The sequence below is a fragment of the Heteronotia binoei genome, chromosome 21 (genome assembly GCF_032191835.1).
Source record: "Heteronotia binoei isolate CCM8104 ecotype False Entrance Well chromosome 21, APGP_CSIRO_Hbin_v1, whole genome shotgun sequence".
Classification (NCBI taxonomy): Eukaryota; Metazoa; Chordata; class Lepidosauria; order Squamata; family Gekkonidae; genus Heteronotia; species Heteronotia binoei.
Genome location: NC_083243.1, coordinates 141,116,377 through 141,136,122, shown reverse-complemented (window position 1 = coordinate 141,136,122; position 19,746 = coordinate 141,116,377). Strand labels below are relative to the sequence as shown.

General features: G+C 43.3%; 1 protein-coding gene across 4 annotated transcripts in view; it reads left to right on the top strand.

Annotated features, from left to right (window-relative positions):
- Positions 1 to 19,746, top strand: part of USP47 (ubiquitin specific peptidase 47) — a 103,899-nt gene that overhangs the window by 75,798 nt on the left and 8,355 nt on the right. For all 4 annotated transcript variants that reach the window (XM_060263031.1, XM_060263032.1, XM_060263030.1 and 1 more), the window contains 6 exons: positions 617 to 792; positions 2,540 to 2,620; positions 4,258 to 4,373; positions 5,334 to 5,452; positions 7,727 to 7,857; positions 9,980 to 10,027. In XM_060263031.1, the coding sequence (XP_060119014.1) occupies positions 617 to 792; positions 2,540 to 2,620; positions 4,258 to 4,373; positions 5,334 to 5,452; positions 7,727 to 7,857; positions 9,980 to 10,027 (671 nt within the window). The remainder of the gene's footprint in view (positions 1 to 616; positions 793 to 2,539; positions 2,621 to 4,257; positions 4,374 to 5,333; positions 5,453 to 7,726; positions 7,858 to 9,979; positions 10,028 to 19,746) is intronic.

Genomic DNA, 19,746 nt, shown 5'->3' with positions numbered 1-19,746 from the left:
TAAATTAAATATGTACCCTGTGGAGTTCAAATACCAACAGTGTGATATAATCTAGTTGAAGAAGCCCTCTCTCCCATTCTAAGAAAAGTACAGAATTAGAAATGCATGCCAGGAAACACATACTAACTTGTTTTACTTTAAATATGTATTTTTCTATGTAAATTGATATGATCTTGGGAAAAGGTATATGCAGGTGTCTACAATATTGTGCAGTCTTCTGAATTATTGCTTATGTAATAATAATTCATTAGATCCTTTCCCCTCTGACTGTGGGGCTTTTGCTGCCTAGCAGAAATGAAAGAGCAATATGCACAGCCCCTCCATAGGGCAACGCTGTGTTTAATAGGACACTGCTAAGAAAGATATGCAAACATACGGAGGTCTTTGCTCATTCCTCACCTTAGTTAGAAACACTATAAGGCTGAGGAGGGAATTAGAGCTATTCATGTGTCATGGTGCTATGATGATTGAATGTATCTGTGGCAGTAACGAGGTTTCCAGAGAACATTTTGGTTTCTTGACACACATGACTAATAAACATTCTCAAATAAATATTCAAAGTACAGGAACTGAGTGTTGTTAATTTTCATGCTGACAATTTGTCCTTTTGACTTAGGGTTATTAATTCATGTTGATAAAAGAATTACACTCTCTGCCTTCAAACAACACTTGGAGCCATTGGTTGGTGTTCCATCCTCTCAGTTTAAGGTCTTTCGAGTTTATGCCAGCAATCAAGAGTTTGAAAGTGTGCGACTCAATGAGACCCTTTCATCCTTCTCAGATGACAATAAGGTTAGTAAAGCATGCCATTGGGTATCAAAAACACTCTATAAGCGCTAGTATAGGGAAATTTAGTCAGATTTTCTACAGTGTAATCAAATTAAGGGTGTTTATTTTCAAATCAAAGGGCTTTATTAAATGTCTCCTCCATTTGGAATAATGATGCATTATAAAAATTTATTTTACTTTATAAATACCTACAAAAGACAGAATATATTGAAAGGCTGATATATACAAGAATAATAGACAATAACATCTCCATATTCTGTTAAACAGTAGAGACAGCAATTTACAATTAGGTATTAACTATCATGTCTATCAGCTATCTTAAGCATAAAGTTGAATCCCTTGCTGAAAATTACGAGAACTGTATGCCTGGTTCCAATGATTAATTAGAGCAAGGATGTCAAACATGGGGGGCTCAGACCTGTACACTGAGGAACTTCCTTCTCTTGCTTCCTTTTCCAGGGCTGCTGCAGCTGCACTATAACTTGCTTTTCCCCAGTTCCCTCAGTGGCTCTTTGATTCCTGCTTCCTGCATCCTGTTTCTTGCCTCTTTCCTCCTCCCCCCCCCCCCCGCCCGTCGCTCTGTCTGTCTATTTCTCTCACACATATGCACACAGAGAGGTTCGTGGCTGCTTTGTGCAGGAGAAATACAAAGACAAAAGTCTGCCTCTCCCCCCCCCCCCCACACACAGATACACATACACAGAGAGAGATTCTGCTTCCTTCTCTGGGGCTGCACCTGCTCTTTTGGGGAAGAAGGGAAGGGGGGGGAAAGAGAGAGAGATAGCAGCTTCAAGACCAAGAACGTTTTATTCCAAATATAAGCTTTTGTGTACAAACATACATCTTCTTTGGAGGGTGGGAGAATGGATGGATTCATCTGACAAGCACAATGTGCATTTAGCCTTATTCTGAAAAGGTTTTTTTAATGGATTTTTCTGTTCCTGTCTGGATTTCTTTCAAAAAGACCCTAATTAGGAATTAGAACACCTGGATCGGTCCTTATATCTTGGAGAGTGGAGTGATTTCAGATGCCAAATGACAATAGCACACATTGGTAATGAGACTGAAAAACTAGCTCTCAGTTCAGTCCTGGAGGATGCATTGTCTTGAGTTTCATTTTCAGTTGCAATCCAGCAGTCTCTCTTTCTAATCTCCCTTTGAAATTCGTTTGTAAGAGCACTGCTACTCTTAGGTCAGCAACTTAATGTTGTGGTTTCTAATGTCAGACTTCTATCCATTTATTTTTTGCATCCTTCAAGACTGAATCCTCCTGGATGAAGCTGAGACCTAGGTTTCCTGTCTCATTACCAGCACTGATATCTCCACGCTTACTACCCCTCTGTATATCACATCTAATCCAATCAAGCCTGCTATTGTCATTCACCTATTATTGCCATTTGACATCTGAAATCACCTTTATAAAGTTCATATCTCCGGTACCTTGTGTTACATTTTATGGCACACAAAGTGACATTATGTCAACTCTGGCTCTCATAACAAAGGGGTTCGACACCTCTGAATTATAGGATACTATTCTGCAAGCATTTCTTAACTAACATATTTATTTTCTCTTAGTAATTATTTTCTACTGAAACCATTCATTCATTACTGGTAAAGTGTTTTGGTCTACCCCCCCCCCCCCAAGATGGAGCAATTAAGATGTTCACTGTTGCAAGCATAGTTTACAAGTTGTCTGAGAATTATGCATTTTATTATTTTTTTCTTAGTAGAATTTCTTCCTACTTTACAGATAACAATTAGGCTTGGGAGAGCACTGAAGAAAGGGGAATATAGAGTCAAGGTTTATCAACTCTTGGTAAATGATCCAGAGGTAAGCAAAGCTCCTGGAATTTGTTGATAGCTTACCTCAAATACTAAAAGTTGACTTTCAACACTGTATTTGGGTTCTGTGTATGTACCATGTTTCCCATCCTCTTTGGCCGCTTAATTAGAGATGTAACATTCTTGAAACCTCTGAATCCATGATAGAGATCAGTTTTTTTCCCATTTTAAGAAATTTGGAGGAAGTTGAAATATATATTTTTAATATACTAATTTTCTTACCGCTTCTACATTTTGCTATTTTAATTACATAAAATGCATTATTTATGATTTACTACATAAAAGTTTATAAATTTGAACAAAATGATGAAATGTAAACTATAATTACACATGTTCCAAGCGTAAGCAATGGGGACGCTTAGGATAAAGAAGCTTGAGTGTATTTCTTGACGGTTGGAAAATACCCTCCCCTGCCCCTCAGCTGCAAACAAACTCTCCACACTGGAACTCAAAGAAAGCATTTATTACCTCAAGTTAGATAGAATTATTATCCAGAAAAAAATCAGCAACATCTGTTTATCAGAGCTGAAAATGGGATTAGTGTAGTCATTCTTTCAAACAGTGGTCACTGTTTCAGCATGCTTCCAACTCTGAAAAATTACTATCTAGCTGCAGTCTAACAGTTCACAGTATTAAGGACTGTCAGAAGATCTGACTGTTGAGTTTAAATTTCACTGTAACAATTGTCTTCTCTGCAGGGTACAGTCATAGCCATATTAGACAAAATTAGTCTTATGGAACCCATATTATATAAAGTAAATACTGTCTCCTTGACCATTTTACCCTCTCAGTTTTTTTTCTAATCAGAATAATCTTCTGAACGTTCAATTGCTTTCAGTTTTAAACTTTCCGTTTAATGGAGTACAGATAACAAAAAAGGTAAAGGTAGTCCCCTGTGCAAGCACCAGTCGTTTCTGACTGTGGGGTGACGTTGCTTTCACAAGGTTTTCACGGCAGACTTTTTATGGGGTGGTTTGCCATTGCCTTTCCCAGTCATCTACACTTTCCCCCCAGCAAGCTGGGTACTCATTTTACCAACCTCAGAAGGATGGAAGGCTGAGTCAACCTGGAGCCGGCTACCTGAATCAGCTTCTGTTGGGATCGAACTCAGGTCATAAGCAGAAGGCTCCAACTGCAGTACTGCAGCTTTACCACTCTGTGCCACGGGGCTAGATTAAAGGCTAGATTAAAACTAGCTTCTTAGCTGTTTCTCATGTAAGCTTGGTTCTTGGATATATTTCTAGATTTTTCTGAGATGAAGTCAGAGATTTATGGAAGCCTCTTGTTGAGTCTTCCTGTTCCTTACCATCAAATATCAATACCTAGTCAAACAAACCCAAAATTCCCCATTACTTTGCTGATGCTTGTGAAAATGCATGACCTGATGATGCTGAGGCAGCAATGATACAGTACTAAACAGAATTACTCTTCTGAATCTATTAAAGTCAGTGGCCTAGAAGCATGTAGCTCTGTTCAAGACTACACTATAAGTGACTTTACTGCATCCTACAGAACTGGATTTGGGGATGCAGATTTCATTCTGTTCATGAAAAAAAATCTGTTAGTTCTGTTTTCTAAAAGAGCTGTTTGCTGGTATGAATAGTATTTTAAATGTTGTGTTCACAGCCCTGCAGGTTTCTTCTAGATTCTGTGTTCGCTAAAGGAATGACGGTACGTCAGTCAAAAGAAGAGCTACTTCCTCAGCTCATGGAGCAATGTGGGCTAGATCTGACTGTTGACAGGTAAATAGCATTATAGTAAAGATTGGCACTGTTCACACATGTATGAAAATTATGCTGCAAGGAGCCAAGGTGGGGCCAAAACCAGCCCATATAATTCTGACCCCACAATAGGCCAGGAAGGAGTGAGATTGCTTTAAGGTCTGGGGGAGTGCTGACCCAGGGAGGAGTGAGAAACAGGTTGACACAACATTCTCTTCCCATTCTGAGACCTGGGGGAGCCTACTTTGTCACATGGCAGGATGGCTGAAGTTCTCATGTGGGGCTGAAGGAGGAGCTTACAGGAACCCCAGGCAAACAGAAAACAAGGGCAACAATGTCCTGCCCCTCTCTTTGCCTGCTGTATGGATATTCTGTGCAGACTTTCTGTTTCCAGGTGTTTGGGGTTTTTTACATACAGCACCATTAGAAAACCTCATCTACTTAGCAGAAGTGCTGCTCATTCCACCTCATCAGACTCCTGCCTGTGAGAAAGAGGCAAATTAGGTGTTTATTATCGCTTGACAAGTTAAGATGTATACAAGATGGCGAACCACTGATATTATACATTTTGAAAGTTGGGGAATGAATACCCACTTTTAAAAATGGCTATAAAGCAGGATATTTGGACATAAAAAAACACTTCAGTTAATCTGTCACTGTTCCTCATTGCCCGTTTTGATTTTTATTGTTTAAATTAATCAACAGTAAATGTTGCTAGAATTTTGTTGTTTTAAATTGTAGCACACAAGGGAAATATTTTATTTTTTTAATGCCAACAGAAGTTATTTATATGTTGCTCTAAAAAAGTTGTCCATGGGTGGGGTTGTTGCTGCTTTTTGCTCAGACCTGTTAATAGCTTCATTGTAAATATATGCTTTTGTATTTAGCTTCATTATAAAATAAGAAAAACAGAGAGATTAACATTACCAGTGAATGGTAATTATCACTAAGTTATTATGTATTCTGCAAATGTTTCTACAGATTCCGCCTAAGAAAGAAGACCTGGAAAAATCCAGGCACTGTGTTTCTGGATTATCATGTCTATGAAGAAGATATAAATATTTCAAGTAACTGGGAAGTCTTCCTAGAAATACTGGATGGTAATAACATTGTACAGTTTAAATGTTAAAGTAGTGATTATTTCAATGTCATTATTTAAAAAGTTGTAAATTGGACTGCCAAAAATAGTTTGTGACACCAAAAAACACATATACATTGATGGTCTGTAGTAGAGTTGTGCAAATGTTCTGCTAACTTGCAGTATCTGATTTTTTTCATCCCTTTGTGTTTTCATAGAAATAAGTATCCCAGAGTTGGTTTCTACAAGCTAAAATGACATCCAGTTAATTAATTAGCTTTGCAAAAGGGCCACTCTAGAATGTGTTCTGCAGCTTGGTGCCTGTGAAGAAATGCATTTTTTTCTTTGGAGGTTTGAAATGAGCAAAACCTTCACTCTGAGTCTTGAAAGTTTTTTTTCCCCCTTCTGGGCAGAGAACAGGAAGAAAGAGGGGGAAAGTCAGTTGAATCGCTGTTTAGACTTACCTCAGCCTACCTTCATACAAATGTGAATAGATCTAGACAATGGGATGGTCAGGCTCCCCCTCCCTCCTTCAAGCAGGAAACAAAGACTTGGAGGGGTTAAATAATAGACTTCTGGAAGGAATTCCTGAAAAATCTCTAGGAAAAGCTTTGACCTGGCATGACCTGGTCAGAGGGTGGGAAAGGAGAGGTGATAAAATTCCTGGAAGCATGGAGGAAGGTCTCTTTGGTGCTGAGTCCATCAGAACAGACAGAACTCTTAACTGAGGTCTGGAGGAAGTGGCCATTAACCATGTGCTGGCCTGAAGAGCTGGAGGAAGCTGCAAGGTAATGGAACAATGAGCGGCTGACAGGAAGCCTTCTTCCTCCTTCCCTTCCTCTGTTGGGCAGTCAGGCCCTCTACATCTTTCCCTTTGCCATGACTCGCTACCTTGCCTCAGCTTATTGGGGGTGGGGAGGAAGTAGGCAGTGATGACATGCTGCACTGGTTGGGGTGAGGAGGGCAGGCACCACTGGGCCTTACTGCATTGCTGAGGGATGAGAAAGCTAGGTAAGAAAGTGGGATTTAAAGCATCCTGAGAGAAAGGGGGAGAGGAACTGTGTTTTACCCATTTCTTTTGAATCAGTCTGGTGCTGTGCTAAAAGTATGCTTGTGAACATTTTCTTTTTAATAAATATTTTATGACTTTTGATGCGGGTAGTGGTTCTCTGTACCATGTAGACCTCCACCATTTTGGACACACTATTTTAAGAAAAGCACCAGGGGAAGGCAGTCAGTTGGCAAGCAGTTATTCTTCCAAGGATGCACAAGGCAGTAAACTGTCTCCATGGTAACCAGGCAGTGGGCAGCAGGAGATAAAAGAGACAGGGCCTCAGAACTTGAAGGAGAAGTTGGGAGTCCTGATCTTCCAACAGGCAATTTCTTACAAAGGTCAGGCAGTGGCAGTGGTTACCCAAGAGAGAACAAAATGCTTCTCCAAGTGTTGGGAAAACCTTGGAGGGCAGAGTGGAATAGGGCATGCAGACCAGAGTGGACCTATTCCACCACAGTGCTTGTTGAAGCCATGGCACCCGCAAGCACCTTTCCTGACACCCACCAAGTGTTTTTAGAAATTGGGTTCATTTTTGTCTAGCAGGGCTTCTCATTGGCCACTGAAGATCTGATTGGTTGTACTTGGGCAGCCGTTGCCAGCACAACATAAGGATCTCCACTGTATGACTAAAGATAAGCTGTGTGAATTCAAGAAAATATTTTTAAACAATATGTTTATTTTAAAAGAGAACAGAGCTTCTGCTTGCATGTTACTGTTAGAATTATGCATTATATCATTCCCTGAGATTTTGTGGTTGGCATTTTATGGTTGCACCCACCAACCAGTGTTAGACTTCTAAAGGTGCTTTCAAAAAGGTTGGAGACCTCTGGTCTACTGCTTTCCAGTTAAGAAAGAAACCTATCTGTTGTTCTGCAGTTTAAACAGGCTTGGTTCATTGAGGTGCAGCTAAAAATACAGATGTGATTACTGGAACACTCAAGCTGCTACCACTCCACCCTCTTTAAAAAAACCCAAAAACCTTTCCCATTGCATTATGTCTGCTGCTGGTTCCTTCCTTCAAAGAGTGAAAGGAAAAGGTAAATCTGTGAAATGAATATTTAGAAGTGGTTAAAAGATGGCTGCCTAGAAGCTGTCGTCCATGTGATTCCCTTCCAACCTTTGTGCTCCTTTCTAGAGCAAAATCCATTTAATCTCCTTTTCAGCAGAGAATTATTCTGAGCACATATAGATCTCTTGCAGTCTTATTGAGAGTACTTATAATACCCCAAATCAATTTTGCAGGAGCAGAAAAAATGAAATCTATGTCACAACTTGCTGTTCTGTCAAGACGGTGGAGACCATCAGAAATGAAGCTGGATCCTTTTCAGGAAGTAGTTTTGGAAAGCAGCAGTGTTGATGAACTAAAAGAAAAGGTGAATTAAAAGCTTATGTCTTGAAAGTTGCACCTGTTCCTTACTTGGTTCTGGAGGGTAGTGATTGACAGTGTCTGGGGTAGGTCTTTGGTGGTTCCTGCTTTTGAGATGTTTCAACACAACCAGCATTTCTAGCCACCCATTCCCAATCAGTGTGAAATTTCACCCCCTTACTAAACATTCTAAATTTTTAAAACTGTAATGTGTTTAAAGTAGATTCAGATGGGTGGCCATGTTTGTCTGAAGCAGGAGAACAAAGTTTGAATCCAGTGGCACTTTTAAGACCAGCAAAGTTTTATTCAAGGTATAAGCTTTCATGGGCATGCACACTTCTTCAGATATACCTTGAATAAAACATTGCTGGTCTAAAAGTGCTGCTGGACTCAAACTTTGTTCTGTGTTCAGAGTAGTTCGCAACAAAATAAACCATGCTTTAGGTGGAATCATGGCAATCAAAATTGAAATGTTAATTTGTATACTTTTCAGACAGCCAGTGTTTGATACAGATAGTCTGCAGCTACTTTAGTCCATAGTAATGAATTGAATTGTTGAATTTAACTGAATTGACTGTGAAATGTGGCAGCAAATGTCTGTAGTTTCCTTCCTTAAACATTTGTTTGTAGTTATGTGGTGTGAGCGTCATTATAGTGTTGATCTACTTAAGTGATTTCAGTTCATGGTAAGTAGAGTCAGCTTGGGAGCCTGATAGAATCTAGTCCATGCTGTCTGCAGCTGCATCTGTTCCTTCCTTTCTCCCTGCTCTACCTAATCCAGCTGACATATTACAGGGCAGGGAAAAGAAATTGACTTGCTTGGGTTGGCTCTTGGCTGCATCCTGTGGGCTGCGCTGAAATCTAGGAAGTGGAACAGCTGAACAGTCTGTCCTCTCAGGTCCTTAGCAATAAATGACAAAGTGAGGCTGCGTTTTGAGCTTCCGTATCTTACTACTGAGAATGAAATGTCACTTTAGCTGCAGCAGGGCAAATTGTTGGTTAATCAGACTGTCTCACAAAGAAATTGCTTGCTAGGCATAGTAAGGATTAAATATATACCTCTTTCCACAATTTGAGAAACTTGTCATAGGAACTGGTATGTTCATCCAATACTATATTCAATTTGATTTTATACATCCTTCGTTCTGGTGCAAGAAGCAGTAATAGAGAAAAAGAGTAGAGATTTTGACTGCTTCCTGCTCATCTTCCATGGCCCTCAAACCACTAGCATCACCTTTTCATTGTTCACATGCAGCTGCTGGACAAAGGGAAGGTGGAAAGGATCCACTTCCCCCACTCAGCCTGGCTGTCCCGCACCTGATCACCAGCAGCATCAGGAGGTTGCCAGCCACAATGAGCGGCTGACGGGGGAGCCTTCTTCCTCTGTTGGGCAGTCAGGCCCTCTACATCTTTCTCTCTGCTGTCACTGCCTTGCATCACCTAATGGAGGAGGGGGGAGGAAGTAGGCAGTGACAACATGCTGCACTGGTTGGGGTGAGGAGGGCAGGCACTGCTGGGTCTTACCGCATTGCTGAGCGATGAAAAGGTTAGGCAATAAAGTGGGATACAGTCTTTTTGAGGGAGACACTTAGAGGCTCTGACACTAGGGTGCCCAAAATCCTTGGCCCGGCCCTGTCCCACTGTCATCCTTTGGCATTGCATAGGATCCAACTCTCCATATGTATCAGTCCTGAAGACAACACAATTACTTTGCAGCAGAAGTTGTGTTCTGTACCAGAAGTGTGCTAAATCACATGAATCTACATGTAGCTGTCTTTAATTGGTGATTATGAAAAGAAATATTGTACAAGATTTGTCAAATGCTATGTAAATCATGTTTGTGAGTTTAAAAACATTGCACTAGGATATGAAGACCAATAAAGCAAAAGTAATAGAATACGGATATGTATTCAAATATGTTTGCAAATTAATCCACTATGTGCAGAACACCTCTGCTACCCTGAAAGAAATGTAATTTAGTTGTTTTCTTAAATAAAAGCTGGAGATCTCAGAATCTGTACCAGTGACTAGATGCCGAATTTTGTATAGACCTTTGAATGGGCATAAACACAGAGAAACTAGCAGCCAGTTTATTTACTCAAATTAACTACAAACTTTCTTTTTTACAGCTTAGTGAAATAAGTGGAATCCTTGTAGAAAATATTGAGTTTGCAAAGGTGAGTTGTTTCTTTTAAGCTATATAATATTCCCCTGACATGGATAGCTCAGACTGGCCTGATTTTGTTCCATCTTGGAAGCTAATCAGGGTCAACCCTGGTTAATACTTGGATGGGAGACCACCAAGAAAGTCTGATGCATCATGATACTTATGGTATTATCTATGTTTTTGTATATGTATTTTGGGGGCATGATGTATGTTCATCATCATGGCTTCTGTGCAGTCTCACCCTGGGAAGAGATTTCCAAAGCTTTCCAGTGAGCTAGGAGCGACCCTTCTTCCTCTGGTGCTTTTCTGCCAAAATGATCACAGGACCAGAAGGAAGCGCATTACTCCCTCAGTTCTCTTTGTGCTGCTGCAAAGAAAGGATCTCTACTGCTTGTTTCTTTTTTTTCCTCACCTCATTCTTGAGAATGAGGAGACATATTTCTATCAAAACCTTTTTGTCATGAGTACTCTTTCTTATGAAGAATGAACTACATTTAAAGATGAAATGTTTCTGAATATCCACTACGTCATTAGGGTTCAAAAGGAACCTCCTCAGGATAGGACTGTTGCTTTAGAATGGTGCTGTTAAAACAGCCATTAATTTATCTAGCTTTATATCCTTCCCTCCCTGCAAGTGGGCTCAAGGTGGGTCACAACAGTAATTTTACAAAATCATTAAAAACATGATAACAAATAAATAATTAAAACAGTTAACAGGCAGGTACTATTATAGGTTAATAAAGTTCAACCATCCCAAATAGCTAGAAGCAAGTAAGCCATGAACCAAGAAGCAGTACAGATCTTATTAATATGGGCAGCATACAGTTGGAAAGCTTTAGAAAGGGAGGCCAAATAATTGGGTACCTGCCACCTTAATTGAAGGCCTAGTGGAACAGCTTCATTTTATAGGCCCTGCAAAACAGTAATAGGTTTCACAGGGCCCTGATCTCAGATGGGAGCATGTTCCAGAAGGGCAAAGAAGGCCATGGCCCTGGTTGAGGCTAAGCAGGCATCCTTTGGGCCAGGGACAAGTAGTACATGATGGTCTGCCAAGCACAAGGCTCTCCAAAGCACATAAGAAGAGAGGTCGTCCCTTAGATATGTTGGTCCCAGGTCACATAGGGCTTTAAAGGTCAATACCAACACCTTGAAATGGATCTGGTACTCAGTAGGTAGCCAGTTCAATTGGCACAGTGCCAGCTGAATGCGTGCCCACACATGTTTCACTCAGCAGGTGCCCCGCTTCATTTTGCGCTAGCTGGCGTTTCCAGATCAGTTTCAGGGATAAGCACACAATAAAGTGATGAGTTACAGTAATCAAGCCTGGAAGTGACCATTGCATGGGTTTGGGGAAGAGATAGGGAACCAGTTGCCTGATCTGCTGGAGATGATAAAAGGCTGACCTAGCAACTGTGGTGACCTGGGCCTTCATAGAAAATGAGGCATCCAGAGTCACCCCTAGGCTCCTCACCTTCTGGGCTGGCACCAGTGATGCTCCATCCAGCGCAAGAAGCCAGATTCCTGAATCCCCCCCCCCCCCTTTCCTGGCTCAGGTAAAGAACCTCCATCTTTGTTGGATGGAGTTTCTGCTGTAGCCATGGACTCCAAAGCCCTGTCCAAGCTCTCTGTGTTGGAGTCCGGGTGGCTGTCCAGCAACTTATGCTGATGACGTGGTGATTGCAGGAAGGCACAATTGAAAGGCTATCACACCCCCGCATCTCCAAATGCAAGATGCTCTTCTTCATGAATATAGAAAGATCATTGGAAACAGAGTTACCTATCCACAAAGACATGGCTGACATGGGTGTCCAGGATCCTCTCAGGTGGACCCGGACTTCAGAACCATGAGGGATGTGGGTTGCCCCACTGGAGCCATGGGGGAACCACTCTGGCAACCCTAGCAATCCCTTTTGATGGGCAAGTGGGAGACCGGCCACTCACAGAACAAATTGATGACACTGGGAGTACCTACAAAAATCCACCAAAAGATTCAACCCTGAAGACAGGGTCTACAGAGGACTGGAAGTTGCTGCTAAGGGAGGCAAAGTAGGGCTTCAGCCCACTTCCAGATGAGCAAGTCAGGGAAAGTTGGGAACACCTGGCTTGCCCTCTCCATGACTGCGACTTGGTAAGTTGGGAGGCACCCGGGGCTGGACCACCAAAGAGCAAGGAAGGAACTAGGAGTATAAAAGGGGAATAAACAGCCCAGACCGGGGAGGAGAAGCAGAGGGGGGTTTACAGCCATGCTGAGAGAGAAGAGAAGGCGCTCTTTGGGAGTGAGTTTGTGACAGAAGAGGGGGAATCATGGTGGTGGAACCACCCCCCTCCTAAATTTTGAGGCCAACAGGCAAGTGTTCCTCCACAAGTAATACCTGTTTCCTGGAGTTCCTGCTGCCTCAAGAGATAGACCCCAGGGAGTGACAATGGGCCAATCTGGATTAAGATCCCAGCACCCAGCAATAAAATCTCCACAAATCCTGCAACCAGTTCCACCCAATATCCATAACCTGATAAGCACCAAAAGAGGCCCTCAGGATTTGACTTGCCACATAAAGTATGGAAGATGGCTAATAGAATACAAACAAGCTTTGGCAGTTGTACAGACTTGTTTAAAGGGGGCAAAATACTGGGACCCAAATGGTGCAGCCCGCGGAACCATTTTCCATCTGTCACAGGAATGTGAGCATTCTGCTTTCCAGGGAGATAGATGTGACAGAGCTCTTTGAATTCTCCCCAGCTGCATTTGGGTGGATTGGAAATTTAGATATTAGTATTTAGGGAGATTGCCCAATTGGTCTGTATACCCTTTGTATCAACTTGGTTACATATTTTATATTATATGCTTCCTGTGTGTAACTGCCATGTGATAAATAAATAAATAATGTGCCCTTTGGTTGAGGTTGTTTGGACATCTTCAGCCCCTATAGTTTTAGAGCAGGGATGTCAAACTTATTTGCCAGAAGGGTTGGATCTAACGTTTGTTTATTTATTGATCTGATTTATATCCCGCCCTCCCCGCCGAAGGCAGGCTCAGGCTGGCTCACAAATTAAAAGTCACACAGTCACAGTAGTGTGACCATATAAAATAGGGACTTTGTGGGGCTGAGCCATGCTTGTCCTAAAATATTAAATGCCAGATAGCAAAGATACAGACTTTATAGAGGACATAGGCCAACACAATTAAAGATATCTTTTTTTTAACTTGTGAATCAATAGGTCAATATGGCCTTTTTTGCTATCCCCTTTGAAGGGAGCTTTTAACCTGTCTTTTTATCCTACCCGATTCTAGGAATTAGTGTTTTTGCCGGGGGGGTGGGGGGACAAGCTCCGCAGAGAGACTATGCATTCTTCAGTCCAGTTGGACTTTCTTCCCCTAGGGGAAGTAAAAGGCTTGCTGCCAGATCCTTAAGAGTCACGTCTCAGGGTTGTGTACTTATTTCCATATGCTATATACGTTCTTTGGCATCTCTTATTGAAAAAGTCTTATTGGTAATTAGACTTGTCAAAAAATCCTTTATATCTTTTCATCTCTTTTCTATGGTGATTTTCTCTACAAGAGAAAAAAAATCTCTAGTCTGCTGTCATGTCCACCAAGTACAGGTTTCTTACAAATCTTCGTGGTTTCTATGCTTCACAATGATGAGATATAGTGCACCTGTGCCGACTCCAATCAGTACTTCCTAGCCTAGAAGAAAGGATTTTAACACCCTCCCCTATAGCCATGTGCGGGGGCTCTACCACACATGCCCATTGGGATGGGCATGGGGATCCTGCCAGTTCCTTTCTGACTGCCATGTGGATAGGATCTTCTCCTACTTTCTTGTCTGTGCTTTGCTTTGATTGAACTTTTCCTGGACTTTCTTACACTCCACCTGCTGAAGATTGTTTCTTCACTCTCCTGAAGAGACTATATGGGTGGTTAGTAATTTCACTTTATTTCTACCCCTTCCCCTCAAAGGGGAGACCCCCCTCCCATCTCCCCCACACACACTTCTTCCCACTACCACATGGAACAATGTTGGGGGTGCTTCAAACGGTGTAAAAAGTGTGGCAGTAAGATCTCTCCACCGGACAGCCATGCACTTTGCCTGTTGTGCCTTGTGGAGGCACATCTCCCAGAGACTTGTACCCACTGTACAAAATTCTCTGAGCAAACATTCAAGAACAGGGTGGCTAGGCTTCAAACAGCCCTATTAGAAGCAGCTCTAACAGCTCCTAAGATGGCCTCCTCTCAAGAGGACCCTGGGCATACTTTGATGTTGACTCCATCCACATTGACAGCCACACAGGCAGTCACAGCTCCATCCGGTACAGAAATGCCTAACCCTGGCTTCCGATTCAGACACCTCTATTCCTTCCAGAAAACACAGGGAGGTTAAGGAGCATAAGAGGAATAAGGAGAAGTGGCATTAAAAGGACTCTGAGAAACCCAAGAGCCTTTGCCTCTGTCCCAATAAACTACTGTCTCCACACCTCACACCAGAGATTTCAGTGGCCCCACCACTTTAACTTCTTGACTCACCAATTCAGGAGCTTGCACAGACTCAAGCCACAGGGAAACCGACTCTCAGACTTTGAGATCGCCTCACTTAGCAGTTGCATTCTTTCTCATTGGGTTCGGACAGTAGCCCTCTGAAACAACCGGCACTTCCTCCGCACCAGCCTAACCATCCAGTGACTGCCAGAATGCCTAACTGAACTGGAACCCAGTCCATCTGCACTGATATCTCCAGACGACCAGCAGCTCCCACTGCCACCACCTTGGATCAGCACCTGTGGTCATACATGTATGCCATGGATGCCTTGTCCAGCTCCAGACTGGGATACCTGCTCCATGGCCTGCTACCATTCTTGACATCGGGATCAGAGGTTGATGCCAGAACCCCTGCCATTTAAACCCTCTCCAAAGGAAGTGGCTTAATGGAAACCTCTACCTTCTAAACTGAAGACCCCACCTCAACCTTCACTAGAGCTCTCCAAGAAGAAAGCTTCCTCATCCCAATCAGGTCAGGGTTCAGATGACACTCACTCAGAACCGATTAGGTTTGATGCTGAACCCTCACTGCCTCAGAAGCTGGCTGGGGAATCTCTGGTGTCCCTCTCAGAAGACCTTTGGGCCAGTTGGTGTAGTTGTTAAGTGTGCAGACTCTTATTCGGGAGAACCGGGTTTGATTCCCCACTCCTCCACTTGCAGCTGTTGGAATGGCCTTGGATTAGCCATAGCTATCGCAGGAGTTGTCCTTGAAAGGGCAGCTGCTGGGAGAGCCCTCTCAGCCCCACCCACCTCACAGGGTGTCTGTTGTGGGGGGAGAAGACATAGGAGATTGTAAGCCGCTCTGAGTCTCTGATTCAGAGAGAAGGGCAGGGTATAAATCTGCAGTCTTCTTCTTATAGGGACTTTGTGAAATGCACGGCTCATGCACTCACATTACCTACCGTTCAACCAAAACTGATGATAACAAACTCAGTATTCAACATCATGCAATGAGATGCTTCCACACTGTAACTCTACCCATGACATCAGTCCTGTGGCAGGCTGCTAAAGCTCTCTGGGCCAAACCAGTCTCAATGCCAGTATCCTCTTGAAGAACAGACCACATCTATAAAATTCAGGAAACAGATGCAGATTTCCTCTTTACGCAACTGAAGCCTAACTCAGTGGTCATCACCTTGTCTTTGAAAGGAAAACATTCTCATTCCACCCCGTCAGACAAAGAGGGCAAGAAGCTTGACTCTATGGGTCACAAGTTCTATTTGGCAGGCACTCTGGGCATCAAAACCCAAAGTACATGTCTCGTAAAGGGCTCTACCAATACACCCTTTGGGAGCAGCTCACGGACATTATGTCCTCACTCCCTGAAGACAAATGCCATGAGGCCCACAGACTACCAAAGGAAGGCATGCTTATTGCCAAACACCAGGTGAACACAGCCAAGCATTCTGTAGACGTTTTCTCCAAGACATTGATATCTGCCATAACTCTACACAGACACTCCTGGCTTGGTTCCACCTCCCTGCCTCAGGACACTAGAACCCTTGTGGGAGATCTTCTCTTTGAGGGTGAGGGTTTATTCAGTTCTACAACAGATACAATCCTACAGAATCATGACAAGAGTATCAAGACCTCACACAATCCAGGTGTCTCCTCTTCCAGATCGGGGAAACAAAAGACTTTGTCAGAATCCTGGACACAGAAGCCTTACAATAAATCTTCCCTAGAACACTTCTGGACTTCCAGGTCGCATCAGAGGCAGACATGTTCCTCTTACGGGACCAACCAGAAGTTCTCCCCATCACCATCTCAGCATGGCAGATATAAGCCCTCGAAGGCATCTAAACAGGGTATTTGATCCCTTCCCTGAATTGCCAACCACCCCCCCCCCCCAAGCTGGCTGCACCCACCCGCCTCCAACCCTACTTACTTGTTTAGAAAAAGATAACATCAGACCGGTGGGTACTATCCATCATCTCAAAGGCTTCTAGTGTCCTGGCCCCACTGATGGACCTCCTGATGGCACCTGGGTTTTTTTAGCCACTGTGTGACACAGAGTGTTGGGACTGGATGGGCCATTGGCCTGATCCAACATGACTTCTCTTATGTTCTTACAGCATAGAGTTTGTTCAAATTCCTCTGCCCTCCAGCATCATAGTCACACTTCCGTCACCTGGTCTCCTGCAAGAAGTAAACATCCTCATTGAAAAACAGGCTATAGAACCAGTCTCTTCCATCTCCCATAATCCTGGATTCTATTTTTGTTATTTTAGAGTTCCAAAGAAGGATGGAGGCCTTCGACCAATAATGGACATCAGGGCTCTGAACAAATTCATTGTGTACAAAATATTCTGAATGACATGACTCCAGAGTATGACATGACATGAGCCACTTCGGTGGGAAGGGCGGGATATAAATCAAAATATAAATAAATAAATAAATAAAAATAAATAAGTATTCTCCCACTCCTCAAGGAGGGAGCATGGATGGCTATACTAAACCTCAAGAACACATATTTTCACTTAACAATCCACCCATCCTCCCAACCGTACCTCTGTTTTGCTATTGGAGAACACCATTTTTAGTACAAGGTGCTACCTTTTGGAATATTTACAGCCCCCACATGTATTCACCAAAATGATGGTGGTGATAGCCACATACCTCTGTCTTCAAGAGATAAGCATTTTTCCCTACATAGATGACTGGCTGGTGGTAGCAGACTTGGAACCATCTCTATAACAGCATCTGAACGTCACCATGACTCTCCTTCGGGCCTTGAGATGCCAAGTCAACATCCAGAAGTTAAACTTGACTCCATCTACCCAAGTCCAGTTCATCAGTGCCATTCTGGACTCTTGCCCCTGCAAAGCTTTCCTCCTCACACAGAGAGCAGAGGCCATCATTTCCATCATCAATGTGATTTGCATTCAAGGAGATGCATTGGCTGTTCACATCCAGCGCCTCCTGGGACTAATGGCTTTCACTACAGCAGTTATAGTTCATGCTTGTCTCCACATGAGGCCATTTCAGGTCAGTTTCATCAGGAACTTCCGTTCCTAAATCCACCACCAGTCACTACACACCTCCAGCTTCCCACTCAAGTCTTGGTGAGAAGTCAGAGACAACCTCATAGAAGGTGTCCCCTTTCAGATTCTCTCTCTGTCCTGAACCCTCATGACGGATGCCTCCTTATGGGGATGGAAAGCACATCTGCATGGCATATGTGTGGGTGCCCCCTGGGAACCACACCTCAGCAACCAGCACATCAACTACTTGGAGCTTTTGGCTATCAAGTATGCCATCTACTCCTTCCAATACCTGCTGAAAGGCCATGGGATCTCCATGTTGACAGACAACACAACAGTCCTTTACTTCCTGAACAAGCAAAGGGCACTGTCTGTCGCAGACACTGTTGACTCGCTCTTGAGATTTGGGAAGATTGCCTCAAATCAGATGCATTTTCAGTAGCAACCCACCTTCCTGGAGCTCAGAAAGTCACCATAGACTTCCTGAGCAGAGGAGGTGCCACCCTTCATGAGTGGGAGCTGAATTGGAAATACCTTCTTTCTCTCTTCCAGAAATGGGGCTGCCCACTCATCAATGTTTTTGGCACTCAGCAAAACCAGAAGTACCCTGCATTCTGCTCCAGAGCGGGGTCAGACCCCCTGCCACTGGGAGACTGGCTCCTATATCTCTGGCACCATCAACACCTGCCTCTCATTACCAGAGCTGTGCACAAAATATTGAGAGAGCAACCAACAGGGATCCTGATCACCCCATGGTGGCTGAGACAACACTGATTCCCCTCACTTCTCCACCTTTTCAAGGGAGTCTGTCATCACTTCCTGCACCAGACCTTCTTCTGGCTTATGGGGGCAAAATCCTGCATCACACGTACCCCACCTCAAGCTGATGGTGTGGAAACTAGCTTAAATGTACTTTTTGATAGAATCCACCATGTCATGCTAAACAGCAGGAAGCCTTCCACCAGAAAATCATATGCTTACAACTGGAACACCTTCCTACAATACTGGAACTCTGTACATAATTCCATGTCAGATTTGATGATAGTATTCATTTTTTTGTTATCCTTAGTTGACAAAGGACTCAGTCATTTCTCCCTGAAAGTATATCTTGCAGCAGTCTCAGCTTCCCACACACTTGTGGATGGGTTCTCCATTTTTTCACATCCTTCCATTAAATGATTCCTGAAAGACCTTATGTGACTACTTCTCCCAACATGGCAGCCAACACTAGCTTGGGACCTGCCACTGGTCCTCCACCAGCTGACTTCCAGTCCATTCAAGCCTATTGCTACCTGTACCCCACATCTGTTGGCCTGGAAGACTGCCTTTCTGATAGCCATTACCTCCTCCCGTAGGGTAGGGGAATTCATTACTCTTCGTTGTAATCCTCCCTACTTATCCTTCCATTCCGGGTGTCTCGCTAGCCCAGGGGTGGCCAAACTTGCTTAACGTAAAAGCCACATAGAATAAAAGTAAAATGTTTAAGATCCGCAAAACATGAAGTCAGGCAGGCAGGCAGGAAGATAGATGGGAGAGAGGTAGAAAGAAAGCAACTTTAACTTTAAATGCACTCTCCAATGTGCTTGGTGAAGTAATTTAAAGATAGAAATGCCTTCTCCAACCTGGCCAATGGGGTGTTGGGGTGTTCGAGACCCACATAATCTCTTTGAAAGAGCCACAGTTTGGCCACCCAGCTCTAGCCCCCAGATGTGAACTTCCTGCTGAAGGTCATTTTGGAGTTCTGTCTTTCTTGGGATATCATTTTACCCACCTGTTTTCCTAATCCAGCCAATAACAAGAAACAGTCACCTACACATTCTAGACGTCCACCGTGCCTTGTCTTTCTGTCTTCATAGGACACATGACTCTCACAAGTCACCATCTCTGTTCATGTCCTACACCAGCAGGACCATGGTATGTAAGATCTCCTCACAATGCCTATTTAAATAGATTGTAGAGACCATAAAACTTTGCTACCTCCTGGGTCTGGTTTGTGCCCACTTCATGAGAGCCTTATCAGCCTCTACAGCTTTCCTCAAAGGAGTTCCTCTACCAGACATCTGCAGAGCTACCAATTGGGCAATGCCACACACATTCTTGAGATACTATACTCTAGATGTTTGACATAAGGAGCTCCAGTGGGCTGAGCAATATTACAGGCAGCATGTATCTGGGTAATTCCAGCATCCATCTCCAGGTAGGTCTCAGGTA